At 39.8% G+C, this 15,938-nt stretch overlaps 1 protein-coding gene across 1 annotated transcript; it reads left to right on the plus strand.

The window, feature by feature from the left end:
• Positions 1-2,243: 2,243 nt before the first annotated feature.
• EPCAM (epithelial cell adhesion molecule) lies at positions 2,244-12,940 on the plus strand. Its single transcript, XM_061432279.1, has 9 exons — positions 2,244-2,562; positions 4,977-5,084; positions 5,363-5,603; positions 6,444-6,509; positions 7,541-7,604; positions 8,778-8,879; positions 9,723-9,923; positions 11,746-11,790; positions 12,482-12,940. The coding sequence occupies exons 1-9, from the start codon at positions 2,487-2,489 to the stop codon at positions 12,521-12,523; spliced, it is 945 nt and encodes a 314-aa protein (XP_061288263.1). The 5' UTR covers positions 2,244-2,486; the 3' UTR covers positions 12,524-12,940.
• The last annotated feature ends 2,998 nt before the right edge of the window (positions 12,941-15,938 follow it).

The following is a 15,938-nucleotide window of genomic DNA, read 5'->3' on the forward strand; positions in this document are numbered from 1 at the left end:
GGCATGAGATCCTGGAGCTTGGTGACCCCTGCACTAGCCATCTACAAGGAAAACATTCATCCCATTTTAGGTTTCATTAAATTTTACACACACACACACTCTAAAATCTCTGTGAAGAAACTGTACTATAGAATATTGAATATAAAATGAGTAATTTTCTTAAACGGCACTCTTTTTTTTTAAAGAACAGGATACTAACTTTTCTCCAAAACTATATTTAACATTATCTTTTTGATTTCAAGGGAAAGTCACAACCTAAATCCCTATGACAGCAATATTTTACACTACCCATTATATCTTTCTTAATCAGTTTCTTTTTCTATCCATCCTTTTCTTTGACATTGGTTTTTCAATTGGATTCTTAACTGATGGACTGTGAATTTTGTCAGAAAAGTTTAGATACAAATTTTAAGTCGTATTTTTCTTAGTCAAATATTAGATATCAAACTGACTACTGTGAAAATTAAAAAGCAACACCTGTAAAACTTAAGAACAATTTAAAGAGTATACTTGTGTATGAAACTATAAAGAAACGTTCTTAAATACTGAACCTACAAAAGATTCACAAAGTATAAAATGAGAGCAATTTTGAGCAGTGACAAATTGAGAATGAGTTAAGAGCCATAAAAAGAAACAATATCTTGGATGTATATTCATATACTATAAGTCAGATTACTGTGGTATTTTGTCATTTATTTAATAGTCATGTTTACTCAATTCACTTTAATGAAACGAACGTTTAATAAAGAATTGTCAAGCTTTTAAAAGATTTGATTTTTCTGGATTAGGTAGATAACAGATTCAGACTTGGCAATGGAGTATTTTGCAAACAAAGCCACAATAACCAGTTATTCTTGGGAAAAGCATGGGTAGTTTGGGGGCTGGCGGTGTGTAACTTCCTGAAACAGCCCAAATGCAGAAGATAACAAAAATCTGGTTGATAGTTGTTCCTGATTTGATAGTAACAGTCTTTTCATTTGAAGAAATTTTTGAAAAGATCACAAAGTTCCAGAACTCAGGTCTAGTCCAGATTTTCAGATTTAAAACACTGATAGGATTTCCTTAAGATGTCAATAATCAAATAACTAAATAACTTAATGTCCCAGTAAAATTCACATTATATTAGTATTTACTTCAACAATGTAATTATTTACATTAGGAGAGTCAGGAGAGTTGTTTAGTCCCTAAGCCTTGTCCAACTCTTTTGTGACCCTAAGGAGTGTAGCCCACCAGGTTCACAACACACTTAAATTATTGCTCAATAAAAGCATAATCCATGATTTTATATATATTTGTAAAAATTAATCAAAATTAGTTGAATCTTTAAATTGCCTTTTCACTTTTCCTCTTTTGAACTCTTTGATAATTTAAGCTGGAAAAAAGACTTAAAAATAGGTCATAATGATATTGCAGCTAACATAAATAACATTAAATACACTTAATACTTTAATAGTTATGAAAAGTTTCACGTCACAATTATTTTGAGTGTAACAACAGCTTGTAATTTGAATTCATTTGCGCTGAAATAATTGTCCTTTGTTTCTACTTCTCTATATTTTTGCAGTACTTACTAGCATTGTTCTCTAATATTAATCAACCCAGATAAATTCAGTTTCCAGCATTCCTCTCTATGGGAACACCTTCTCTTAAACCTTCAAATACTAAAAAAGGCTTATAAGAAATGGAAAAGACATTGAGAATAATTATAAGAAACAAAAGTTTGTCATCCTGAGAGCTAGAGAGATTTGTTTTTCTTTTTTTCGTTTCACAGGCCTATAAAATTAAACCGCCAGGTAAAGTCAGAGGTCTGTTTTTTACGGAGGTTGGGACGGTTCTCCCGCCTCTCTTTGTATTCCGTTTCACTGTCCACCTTCCACCTCCCTGCCCCCTCACTCTTTCCTCCAGACCCCATTTCTTCGAGGTTTCAGAGCGGTGCTCTCACTGGTGAAAAAGAAGTGTCGGTATTTTCCAACTTTCTCCAGGGTCCCGCCCTTCCCACCTCACCGGCCGCCGCGGGAGGAGGCACCTGGAGGCGGCGGGGACCCGGCGGACCGGGCGCACACCTGGGAAGAGGGTGATATCCCAACGGCCGCGTCCCGGGTGGGGGAGGGGAGGGGATCCTGTTCCCTGCCCCCGCCCCCCGGCGGTGACTACGCGGAGAACCGGCCTGCGGAGGTGAGCCGCCGCGGGCAGAGACCGGGGCGGGGCCGGGGGCGGGGCCGGGGGCGGGGCCGCCAGGTCAAGCAGGTCTGCTCCGCTCTACCGCGCGCCCAAATCGCGCAGTCCGTCGGCCAGCTAGCACCGTCGTCTGATCCCCGAACGCCTCGCTTCAGTCCTCTTGACGCGGACCCGCGCGTCCCACGCCTCACGCCGTCCGGCCGGCCAGTGGGCTTGCGACGACCTACTCTGTCCGCTCGTCCTCGCTGCAGCCCTCGACCTGCCTGGCGCCCTCGCGCTCTAGCGCCCTGGTCCTCGTCGCGCGCAGCATGGCGCCCCCCCAGGTCCTCGCTTTAGGGCTCCTGGTCGCCGCGGCGACGGCGGCGGTGGCCGCAGCCCAGGAAGGTAAGGAGCGGAGTCGTGGGGATAGGAGGACCGGGGGGCGGGGCGGGGGCGGTGGTGGTGGCGGTCCTCGGTGCCCTAGATGTAGACTGCGGGGAAGGGGCCGCGGTTTCCCGCCTGGAGATGGACGGCGCGGGGCTGCCCAGGCCCCCTGAGGGTGGGAGGTGGCGGGAAGGCGCCCACTCTCGCGGCGGAAGGGAGCAGCCTCGCTTGGGGCTCTGCTCGCCTATCTGGGAAAATGGCCTAGGGCAGGGGCGGAGGGTCCGGTAGGGAACTGAGCGGCCCCGTTCGCCGCTGCCTCGGCGCGCCCACCTCCTCCGGCCCCTGCGCTCTTGAGGTTTTGTCGAGGCGGAAACCTGCCCGGGCCGGGAGGGGACTCTGCGACGGCGACCTTCGGCCCCGCCCCTCCCCGGGCACCTGCGGCGGGCCCCGGATGTGTCTCAGGCGGGGGCCGGTGACTGCAGCCGAGGCCTCTGGGGCCACTATGCACCTGTGCGGAGAGGCGGGGGACGGGGCGTCCTCCTGGGCCTTGACTACCCGGTGTATGGATATTTTCTCTTTAAGGATTATATAAGTAATGCCAAGTTTATTGTAGTAAATCCAGCCATATCGGTAATCGTTAAGAGTTAAAACAATAATGCCACCATTTTAAAAGAATCCTGTAATTAATAGATATATTTTTCTTTCAGGCTTTGCTCTAAATATTACCCTAAACCTAAACACATTGTTTTAGGTATTGATCCCCTCCGTCCTCACTCCCCACATTGTATTCAGTTTTCCCTTTCCTTTAGTCTTGAAAAACACGATTTAAATGATATAAAACAATCTGTAGCCGGAAAGGTTGCATCATTATCCTAAACTTGGACGTGTAATTTGATTCCAGGTTTTCTTACTCTGGAATAAACATCTTGGCCGCCATCTCTTGATTTATTTGTAAGGTGGTGGCTAGCAGTGAGGTGTCATTTAACCAGATTTCTGGAAAGGCTTTTATTTTTATAGTCTCACCAACAGGGTTCGGCCTAATTCATTACACTTTCAGAATAATGCAGTTTAATCAACTCATGTTATTTCAAGTTCGGTCTGAGGCTAAATACTTAATTTTAAATTGCTTTAAAGTGGGAATCCCTGGCGGTCCAGCGATTAAGACTCAATGCTTCTACTACCGGAGGCGCTGGGTAGGACCTCTGGTTGGGGGACTGTTTCCGCATGCCCTGAGGCAGGACCAAATTGCTTTAAAGTGATAACAGCTGCTGTAGGAGTATGTTCAGAAAGTGTGTGCCTGATTGTCACTTTAAAATTTCACGGTGTTTAGGCATAACTTTGTTCTCTGAGCAGGTATATAGCATAATGCAGTGTAAGATTTTTAACTCCTTGAGGACAGCCACTAGACTTTCTTTTTGTGACCCTAATACTGAGTTTAGTGATGAACAGATTATATAGGTGGTTCATATTGATTAAATAGGGAAAAATTAAAGACAACTTGAGATATGAAGTTTCAATATATCAGTTCTTCAGCCTGTTAAAGTTAGTGTTTGTTTATAATCTTGCACTCTCTTATCTAGACTAATAAAAGAAATGGACTTGTCAGTTTGAAGTTAAAATAAGCTTTTGAGATAGTCAAAAATATAAATATTAAACTGACATCAATATGCAGGATGGGCTGCTTAATAGCACTTTCAAAATCAGGTACTAGGATTTAATTCAGTTAGAAAAGAGGTACCTCCCAATTCAATTGAAAATTAAATTTTTCCAAGACACAAAATTGTCCAGGGATTGAGTATGTTTCCATTAAGTCTCAGAAGAAGTATCTCTTATTAATTAAAGGGTGGGAAGAGGGAAGTAATGTGAGTTATTCACAGGTCCTAGAATTGGCATTTTAAACTTGATTTTTATTTTATATTGGGATCTAGTTGATTTATAACATACTAGTTTCAGGTATAGAGCAAAGTGGTTCAGTTATACAGGTACATATATCCATTTTTTCAAATTCTTTTCCCATGTAGGTTATTAAAAAATACTGAGTAGAGTTCCTGTGCTATACAGTAGGTCCTTATTATTTTATATATAGTAGTGTGTTGTTGATTTTGAGGAAGAGTCATGACCGGCAGGCGAGTGTTTAGCAGGACAGGAGGGAAGAAGCTGAGTCTGGGAGTATCATGAAGGCAAAGCTGAATCTGGTGTTTGGAGGGTTTATTCTTGGTTTAAAAAAGATAAGTAGGAGAGTATGCAAATTAGACTGCCTATTTAGCATTGTGTCAGCCACTACAATTGTAGCTGAAAAGTTAAACATTAAGGACCACTCTTTAAGGCTGTGTGTCCCGTAACTTGGGGATTATTGTCAAAACATAATTTAGCTGATTCAACATCAGAGTTGATAGTTGCATCCTCATTTTTAAAGTGGATTTTCCCCTCACCAGGATGTGTGTGTGAAAACTACAAACTGACCACAAACTGCTCTGTGAACGCACTCGGTCAGTGCCAGTGTACTTCAGTTGGTACACAGCATTCCGTCATTTGCACAAAATGTGAGTAGAATATCCTCATTGCCTTTAAGTTTTATTTGATTTATACTTCTTTAATTGATATGTCTTGAGTTGGAAGTGTTTAATTGGCTCAAATCTGAATCATGCTATTTTGTCAACATTATCTCATCTTTGAAGTTTCTTATGATTTAGAAAGTGAACATGAAAACTTGTAAAATCTGTAATAATCTTTGGCCCTGGGAATTTGGAGTGAATTAAATTTTTTCTTTAAACACAAAACTGCAGTTATTTTTCAGTTTGGAATGACACTTTCCTTTCAGTGGCTACTAAATGCTTGGTGATGAAGGCAGAAATGAATCACTCAAAGTCCGGGAGAAGAGGGAAACCAGAGGGCGCCATCCAGAATAATGACGGGCTCTATGACCCCGAGTGTGATGACAAGGGGCTGTTCAAAGCCAAGCAGTGCAATGGCACCTCCACGTGCTGGTGTGTGAACACTGCTGGGGTCAGAAGAACCGATAAGGACAGTGAAATCTCCTGCTCTGAGCCAGTGAGGACCTAGTGAGTTGGGCTGCCTCTATATTACTTGTTTTCATGCTTTTTGAATTCGTTTAATTAAATGTACTTTTGAATATGTAACATGATTTTGTGGTTTAGAATTCAAAAGAGAAAAAAGAGTGGACAGTGACAGTCTCATCTCAATCCTATCCCATCTCAACCCCCTAGTTACTCAGTTTACTTCTGTAGAATTGATGTCACATGCCATAACCTTCCAGAGATCTTCTGTGAATTTACTAGCAATGTATTATATCTTATTTTTAAATGTTTTTCCTTTTGCTTATATATTTTTACTTAACACTGTTCAGTATTTTAAGTTGGATTGGTGTTCAGTGTACATGAACAACTTAAGCTACTCATATATTTGCTTATTTATTGTATTTTAAAGTGAGATATGGTTGTTTTAGGGATTATATAATGAAGAGGAATGGAAACACACTCCAGCTAGTTTAAGCCAAAAAGATTTTATTGGAAGAGACTGAGAAGAAAGTTATCACAGCCAAGGCAGGCACTCTCCACTTCTGTCTTCTGGAGGCCTGTGGCCACTTTGCTTTTTCTCTCAGTGCCTTTTTTCTTTTCACTTGAATGTGGCCCACCATGACCAGCTAAGTCTTGGCTTTATGTGATCTTGACTGTGGTGGCCAGAAGGTCTATGTTAGAATGGCTGAGTTCTTTATAAACAATGTCTGAGGGCCAAGGAAGAAATGAAGGGCATATCTATAGTATAGATCCTTTTTCTGTTAATTTCCTTGTAATTCCATGTGGGAATTTTGGCATTAGCTTATTAAGAAAATAATATAAAAGGCAGAGTTGTTATGTTTAATCAATACTGTTTCTTTATAGCTGGATCATCATTGAACTAAAACACAAAACAAGGGAAAAACCTTATGATCTTCAAAGTTTGCAGTAGTAAGTGCTATTAAATGCATTATATTTGTACAGTTGACACTCAAATCTTCCATCTTATACCATTAGATAAATTAAAGTCTCATTACTTTTTTATATTTCTGAAAAATAGGATAATATAAATAATATTTTTTAACTTTAAAAGAGGTACAAGAATTGTACAGATTCTTATACAGTAACCTTTGCTTAGATTCACCAGTGAAGATTTTGCCATGTTTTATATGAGTATGCATGTGTGTGTGTGTACTTTCTGTTATCTATCTGAGCATGTATAAATATTATTTCTGCAGAACCATTTGAGAGCAAATTCTAGATAACATGCATCCTGATCCCTAAATACTATAGTGTATCTTTTCCTAGAAAAAAAGAAGGCATTCTCTTACATAATCACTGTACAGTTATCAAATTCAGGAAATTTAACATTAAACCACATTGTTCCAGTTTTCCCAATATTTTTTGTGGCACATTTTTCCCCTCTAACACAGAACCCAATCTGTGATCATGCATTTAGTTGTTATGACTGTTCAGTCTCTTTATATATGGAACACTGCTTTGGCCTTTCTTTGTCTTCCCAGTAAAATTGAAAATTTTAATTAATATTTAAATTATAAACCATGACATTGATATTTTTGAAGAGTATGGCCAAATTATTTTATAGACTGTCCTTCAATTTTGGATTGGTCTCATGTTTCCTCATAATTAAATACAAGTAATGCATTTTTGACAAAAAAACTACTAACAATGACCTTGTGTCCCTCTCAGTACTTCACACTGGGAGGCACACAAGGTCAGCTCGTGCCTTCACTAGTGATGTTAACTGTGGTCGGGGTCCACCAGGTTTCTCCACTGTGGATACCACTTTTCTCTTTGTAATTAATATAATCTGTGGGCAGGTACTTGGATACTGTGTAAATGTCCTATTTCTATTAAAACTAGAACTCAACAGTTTTTGCATCAATATGAATTATTATTTTTGGAATATGAATTATTTTGATGATAGTTGCAAAATGGCTTCATTTTTTTTCTATTTACAGTGCACTCAAGGACGTAATCACAAATCGTTATCAACTGGATCCAAAATATATCACAAATATTCTGGTAAGTTTTTTTTTTTTTTGAAGCAGATAGGCTTTAACAGAGAGTTGGTTGGACAGTTTGGTTTGGGTATGATTTTTGATAGTGGTTGAACTGTATTTGAATAACACTGTAAGCCCTGGGCTCTTAATCTAAAGAATCCCCTGTTATTGCTTTCCCTCCATACTCTTGAAAAACCTCAGTTTACCCTTACAGAAAAGGTAGTGTCTCTTAGTTTCCCCAGCACATGCCAGTCTTTTTACCTTGGAAAATCTCTCTCTCTGGTTGCTTTTGGCAATATTTACTTTTGTTGTTGTTCAGTTGCTCAGTTGTGTCTGACTCTGCGACCCCATGGACTACAGCAGGCCAGGCTTCCCTGTCCTTCATTATTGACTGGAGTCTGCTCACACTCATGTCTGCTGAGTCAGTGATGCCATCCAACCATCTCATCCTCTGTCACCCCCTTCTCCTCCTGCCCTCAATCTTTCCCAGCATCAGGGTCTTCTCCAGTGAGTCGCTCTTCACATCAAGCGGCCAAAGTATTGGAGCTTCAGCTTCAGCATCAGTCCTTCCGATGAATATTCAGGGTTTATTTCCTTTAGGACTGACTGGTTGCTTTAGGATTGACTACTTACTTTAGGATGCTACTTAGTCCTGTTGTCTTTGGTTTCAGGAGCTAGTCTTTAACCAGTTAACCCTTCCTTAACTCTTTCAACTCTGCGTGAAAAATGCTCAGATAGTGTGATGGAATTCTTTCAAGGCAAAAAACTGACATCATTTTTTAAAAGACTTTTTGGTAGGGATATGCTTTTTTCCTTCCTAAAAGCAGAACATGGTAAATGGTTTTGGATTGCATTTCTTTAGCATTTTAGTAAATGAGGTACTTTAATATCTTGTTCAAAATCTTTTCCGGAAAAGAAAATTCTCTTTTGAAAAAAAAACTATAATTATCTTTGTTTGCATTGCTGTTTTTTCTATCCCTTGGATTGATGTAACTTTCCAAAGATTTTGATGTTATTGTTAATGATAAACCAAATTATCCACTAATGACAAGAAATACCAGCACATGCAGGTTACAGACCATCAAACATTGAATATTCTGATTGTTGAACAATGATATTTTCATACAGTTTTTGTTATAGTAATATTAATTTCTATTTTTTACTCCCTTCCCCTCCCCCCCCACTCCCACCCCAGTATGAGAACGATGTTATCACTATTGATCTGGTACAAAATTCTTCTCAGAAAACTCAGAATGATGTGGATATTGCTGATGTGGCTTATTATTTTGAAAAAGATGTGAGTATAATCTTGCTTATTTTATCTCTGTTTTAGAAATGTCTTTCATCTATTTCTCTACTTTTAGATCAACCATATGAATAAATATTCTCCAGTGGTTCTCATGTGGCAATTAACTTTGTCCTCCTTTTCGTTCACATGCGCCTTTCTTATATACTTTTTTACTTGTTCGTATATTTATGCCTTTTTATCAAATTGTTATGCCTAGAATATTTTCTCTCTTATGATTCTTGTTACCTCCTTGGCAGTTATTTAGCTTGTGAGTCTAGTCTTCCCTACTATAATTTCTATGAACAAGAGACTCTGTAAAAATTGCTGTTTAACTGGTGGGATTAAATTGTGTGTTTAATATACTAAAGTGAGCTATTTTCTGATGAAATTTGGGATTCACTTCAAAATAACCAGGCTAGGGAATTATCTGGCTATCCAGTGATTAGGACTCTGTGCTTTCACTGCCAAGGGCCCAAGTTCAATCTCTGGTCATGGAACTAAGATCTCACAAACTGTGCAGTGTAGCCAAAAAAACCAAAAAAGTACCCAGGCCAAGGGGAGGCTAGGGGGTTGGGAGAGAAGGAAGAATAGATAAGATTGGCCCTGTGTTTATATTATTGAACCTGAGTAATAGGTATATGGACCTAATTATACTATAATTTTTACTTTTATATATGTTTGGAAATTTCCTGTCATAAAGTTTTTTTTTTTTTTATTTCAATGGATAAGACTGTTATCACCAAAACCATAAAGATTCTTGGCAGCAGTTCTTTTGGTACATAATTGGCACATAATTCATGGCTGTGGTGGGTTTTTCTTAACTATTTTAAATTGCTTTTCTCCTCAATATAGGTTAAAGATGAATCCTTGTTCCATTCCAAAAGGATGGACCTGAGAGTAAATGGGGAACTACTGGATCTGGATCCTGGTCGAACTTCAATTTACTATGTTGATGAAAAACCACCTGAATTTTCAATGCAGGGTCTACAAGCTGGTATTATTGCCGTCATTGTGGTTGTAGTAGTAGCAATTATTGCTGGAATCATTGTGCTGGTGAGTTTGGAACAAGTGAAATTTCATTTAAGGATCTTTTCTTTCAAGAAATGATGGTAATATGAAAGAGCCCCGACCATGTTCCAAAATAAGTTAATGAAACAAAATCTTCATTTGTTGTACTCCTTTATGCTGAATGAATCTATTGCATTTCTGGCCCCTTTTTGTAAAATAGTCAGCCTTATGAAGAAAGGATGCTGATCTGAGAAAAGCTTGTAGCTGAGCACTTCACAGGTTGGTTATGTTGCCATTGAGTAGCCAGTGTCCTTTAGTTGTCCTCACTGCACACAGGAGTACGATTTAACACTCTTGCCAGGTTAAGTGCAAAATAATCTGAATTTCCAAACCACTCAGTGAGATGAAACTGCATTTTTTTGAACACATTGTGAACACATGTTAACACTGAAACACAATGTTAGCATAAAAAAGAATTAAAAGAGATAAACATGAAGCCACAGTTTAAATAAAAGAGTAGTAAATTGAACTTAGCAGTGCTTCAGAAGAAGACCATACCACCTGAGAAGCAGGGTTTGTTGTAGATACGTAAGGAAATCTTACCAACGTGACAGAATAAAGACATAGATTTGAGGGTGTACGGCAGCTTATATTTTTTTGCTATCCATCTGGAAGAAAACAAAAGATGGATTCCTATTTCACCCCACCAGAGCTGGCCACATTGCTCAGCTGTGTGTGAATAGCACCTTCTGAAGCACAGCAGCACGAAAGGAGTGGGCCAGTTCACCCGTGTTCAAACACAAATTCTGGATGGGTTATAGTTCAAAATGTTAGAGTAAAATAAGTCTCAAAATTAATTTATGAAATGTTTGTACAACCTTGTAGTAAAAGAAACCAAGTAAGGTGGGAAATCTGGAGTCCATGAAGGAAGTCATATATTTGACTTCATTGAAATTAAGTATTTTGTATGGCAGAGATGCTGTAAAGTGAAAAAAAATATATATATGTGTGTATCAATGATAGGCTCAGGAAAAATATTCACTATGAATAAAACAAGTTATTATGCATAATATATAAAGAGTTCTTACAAACTGATGAAACTAAAGAAAGAAATGGTAATAGGTGTGAGTAGACTTTTCACTTTCATGCATTGGAGAAGGAAATGGCAACCCACTCCAGTGTTCTTGTCTGGAGAATCCCAGGGATGGGCGGGCCTGGTGGGCTGCTGTCTATGGGGTTGCACAGAGTTGGACACGACTGACGCGAATTAGCAGCAGCAGCAGACAACTTACAGAAAAGGAATTCCAGACGGCAAATAAATACATGAAAGGTTGATCATAGGAATCTAATTGTCCTACAGAAATAAAAGCACAAGTAATAAGGAAGCACGGTCAAGGTCACGTATTGTGTTGCTAGTAAGGATGAATCTGGACACAGCCTGAGTGTACGTCCAGCGGAGAATGGACAAGTCAACTCCGGGGCATCCATGCTGTGGAATAAAACGGCTACTAAAGAGAAAGAGTTCTACCCATAGCTTTCGATCTGGAAGAATTCCTGTGATGCGGATGCAGGCTGTGTAAAGAGGGAAATTATGTTGCATGATCCCATTTTTAGACCCCCAAAACTTACATGCATACATGTTATATTCTTACTAGGGTGGAACGAGATGTGGAAGAATGAACACTAGGCTGTTAAATTTCACTGAAGATTGTTCATTGTTTTCTTGATGCTTTTAAAAACAGTATGGATTTTAAAATTAAATTTGTTCAGATCAGAATTGTGTTCATTAAAAGTATGTATGTCAATTTAGACTAATTTTTTGTTTGGGTAGCAGTCCTCAAATAGTAATCATTTTTCTTCCATTTAGGTTGTTTCCAGAAAGAAAAGCATGACAAAGTATGAGAAAGCTGAGGTAAGTGGGTTATTTAATTAAAAGGCCCTTGTTTAATCTCTTATTCCTCATAATCACTATACCTTCCAGACACGAATGGATCTCAACTACACTGGAGTCCCTTTACAGTGTAGACCTTAGGATCTTAGGGAGAGTCTCACAGTACAGACCAGATTATATTGAGTTCTGACCACTTAATAGCTGGGTGAGTTGTTTAACTTCCTTTAAGCCTCCATGTTTCCTTTATCTGTAAGATAGGGATGATAGTACAGACCCTTTGTAAGGATAAAATAGAGTAATCTGTGTAAAGTGTCAGTCCCATGCTTGCCACACAGCAAGATGTTTGCCATCTGGAGTAGTTGTCATTACCTTGTCTTGGTTCTGTCTACAATTAATTTTGCAACCTGAGACAAAAATCATTTAATTTTAAACTTCAATTCCCTCACCCATAAAAAAGACTGATAATAGAAAATGGTTCTTCCTTAAATATTTAGCTTACCTTCTACTTCTGTCACTGGCCATCTTATCACTAAAAAGCAATTTGGATCATGTATTCAATGTATATTTCCTTGTAATACACTTTAAAAAAAAACTTAAATGTCATAAATGTGGAAGAGAATTTTCTTGCTTTTTGTTTTTTAAGCTATTTTCAGAATGAACAAAAAATTGAAAAATTATTTAAATTTTTTTTCTCTTTTCCCCTCTATTTCAGATAAAGGAGATGGGTGAGATGCATAGGGAACTCAATGCATAACACTAGTTTGAAGAATAACTACAATAAGGGAAATTAGTAAACAGACTCAGATTATAAACATACGCATGGGGCGAAGAGAAGATCTTTGAAGACCACTGTTGTGTTGTTAGTTAACATCATATGTTTGTACTAGTTAAACCTGTACTCAAAATATAAACAGTTTGACTTTACCAATCTTAAAATTTGACTACAAGTGTCCTATCGATAACAGATCTAAAACCCAGAATTTGGACTGATAGTTTGAATTACTTATGCCTAACATTGAAGGGCACGCATTAAATATGCTTCCACAGTAGTCTGAAATGACTACTGGCTTGTCCATTTGTGATTAAATAGCTGCTTTCCTATTTACTTTGACTCTTGTACATATAAACTTTTTTTATGAACTATGAAATAAACATTAAAAAAGTTTCCTAACTTTTGAATCACATTGAATCAAATTTCATAGTATACACATAAGATAATAGGTTAAGAAATGCTCTGAATGCTAGCTACAAATTAGAATTTGCATGAGCCCTTATAATCACGTATGTGTGCGTGCTAAGTGGGTTGCCATTTCCTCCTCCAGATAATCATGTATACTCAATATAAAATTAATAACGTAATGTATAACTTCTACAAAGAAAAAACAAGCAATTTTATTCTGAATCCATCTAAGATTCTATTTCAGACAAAGTGGCATTTTGGCAGACTAATACCTTAAGGCTGAATTGATGGACAGTGTTGTGGAACGTGAATTCCATGGGTGGTTGTATTAGAAGTACCAGTTTTTCAACTGAATTATTATGGTACAAACACATTTTATATGAAGTTAAAGTATCCTGAAATATTTTGCTTTTGATAAGAAACTTTAAAAAATACTATGAAAAGAATGTTAAAGAAAATTTTAAAAGCTGTATTTAAGTATTTACTTATGATTTTTATCCCTTCCGTAGTAGGCAGAATTCTAGGATGGCCCCTAAGATTTCTTACCCATGATATATATGCTCTATATAATTCCTTCCCTTAGAGTGTGGGCAGAATCTGTGAATCTGATAAGGTGATGACTCCTGAGATTCAGTTACATGGCATAAGCGAAGGGATTTTCCAGATGCAATTATGATCCCTCTTCACTTGACTCAAAAGGGAGATTACAAAAGAGTGCCTTAAAGTAGGAGACAAAAAGCGGAAATAGATGTACTCTCTTGTTAACTGTAAAGCAGACTACCATGTTTTGGAGAGAGTCACCTATCAGGAAATGGCTGGGCAACCGAGGGCCCAGTCACTCAACCATGGAAGTGAATTCTCAACAAATGAGCTCAGAAGAGGACTTAAATTTGTCATAATTTGTTATGCAGCAACAAAAATCAGTCCTCGAAAGTAATGAGAACTTTAAAGACAAATAGACAAATATGAAAATAGCCATTACCCTAGGCCTGAGACAGCACCCAAAGAAACTGTATACACCCTGGGCTGGAGTTCAGACCTGGGAGAGGGCTGATGAAGAGACCTGTGGCTCGATGAAGAGCAGAGAAGTTCCTGTGGTGCTGCACGGGCAGAACTTGTCGAAAATCTCTTGGGATTTACTGGGAAAATTTGCCCTCAAGAATAGCAGTCATCAAACTACAGCCTGCAGCCTGGTCTACCACCTGTTTTCAAAACTGGGAGCTAGAGTGGTTTTTGCATTTTTAACCAGTTGAAAAAAAATAGGGTATTTCAGTATATGTAAAATAGTGCAAAATATTACACGGGATAAAAATTTCAGTGTCCACAAAGTCTTACTGGAGCACTGCTACACTCACTCGTTCATGTGTTGAGTGTGGCTGTTTTTCACTACAAGGGCAGCTAATTGTGACAGACTGACCTAATGGGAGGAAAAGGCAATGGCACCCCACTCCAGTACTCTTGCCTGGAAAATCCCATGGATGGAGGAGTCTGGTAGGCTGCAGTCCATGGGGTCACACAGAGTCGGACATGACTGAAGCGACTTAGCAGCAGCAGCAGCAGCAGCAGACCTAATGGGAAGTAAAGCCTCACTACTCTGGCCCTTTACAGAAGTTTGTTGACCCCTGTTCTAGGGTGCTAAGGGAAAGATCTGACACCTAAGGCACTGTACAAAGCTGTTTTTTACAGTTGGGGTGGGGGGGCAGTGCTCAGGGAAGCTGCCATCAGCTGCCCAGGGCTGTAGAATCCCTGGGTGCTGCCACAGCTGGGCACTGGGGGGAAGTGGCTGGTGCCACAAGGGAAACAGTACCCTTTCCTCTTGCAGTGTTGCTCCGGCGCCCTCTTCTGACAAAGCTTCAGAGCAGGCACAAAGGGTGAATTGAGGTGTAGTTGCTAAGTCGTGTCCAATTCTTTTGCAACCCCATGGACTGTAGCCCACTAGGCTCCTCTGTCCATGGGATTTCCCGGGCAAGAATGCTGGAATGGGTTGCCATTTCCTTCTCCAGGGGATCTTCCCGACTCAGGGATGGATCCCAGGTCTCTTGTGTCACCTGCGTTGGCAGGCAGATTCTTTTCCACTAGTGCCACTTGGAGCGCCCAATGACCTCATCACCTTCCTCCGGAAACTTTGTCCATCACTTATATCCTCAGAATCAGCTAGTGACATTGTGACCATGTAACAAGTCCTAAATTCTTTTTTCTCTTACCTTCTCCATCGTTTTGGTCATCAGTCCCTGAGATTCTCCCTCGGGAATAAGTCTACCTCCAATCTGCCTTCCCTTAACACATTTATACTGATCTCTTTGCCACCAGTCTATTCCCTCTCTAGCCCAGATCAGTGGCTCAGATGGTAAAGAGTCTGCCTGCAATGTGGGAGACCCAGATTTGATCCCTGGGTCAGGAATATACCCCTGGAGAATGGAATGGCAACCCACTCCAGTATGCTTGTCTGGAAAATCACATAGATGGAGGAGCCTATCAGGCCCCAATCCGTGGGGTCACAAAGAATCGGACATGACTGAGTGACTAACACACACACACTTTGCCACCAATCTATTCCTTCTCTAGCCCAAATGCTAAATTGCTCCCATAACGATTTGCCTAAAGTTGATCACAGCATTTTTCTACCCCTTCCTCCTCCAGTCTGGACCTGCACTGGGCGCTCCTTCCCCTTTTGGCTGCCCAGCATCCCATCCCCTCTTCCATTTGGGGAGAATTCTGCTGTGTATGGTATTGGTGGGAGCCAATTCTTCACCTCCCTCTGCAGAAGTTTAAGAGCAGTGATGTTCCCTCTGCCCTGAGCATCTAGGGCACAGGCATCCCTACCTAGGATTTGAGATCTTGTGACAAAAAGGGAGAACAGTTGAGAAGACTCTCATGGGCAGTGGTGGGGTGAGACCAATGGCATACACAGGAGTGGTCCCTGAATGGCATCCAGTCCTCTAGCTATGGTCACTCTGCCTGGCCTCCCTTGGTTCCTCCTTTGTCTCCA

Source organism: Bos javanicus, chromosome 11 (genome assembly GCF_032452875.1).
Source record: "Bos javanicus breed banteng chromosome 11, ARS-OSU_banteng_1.0, whole genome shotgun sequence".
Lineage (NCBI taxonomy): Eukaryota > Metazoa > Chordata > Mammalia > Artiodactyla > Bovidae > Bos > Bos javanicus.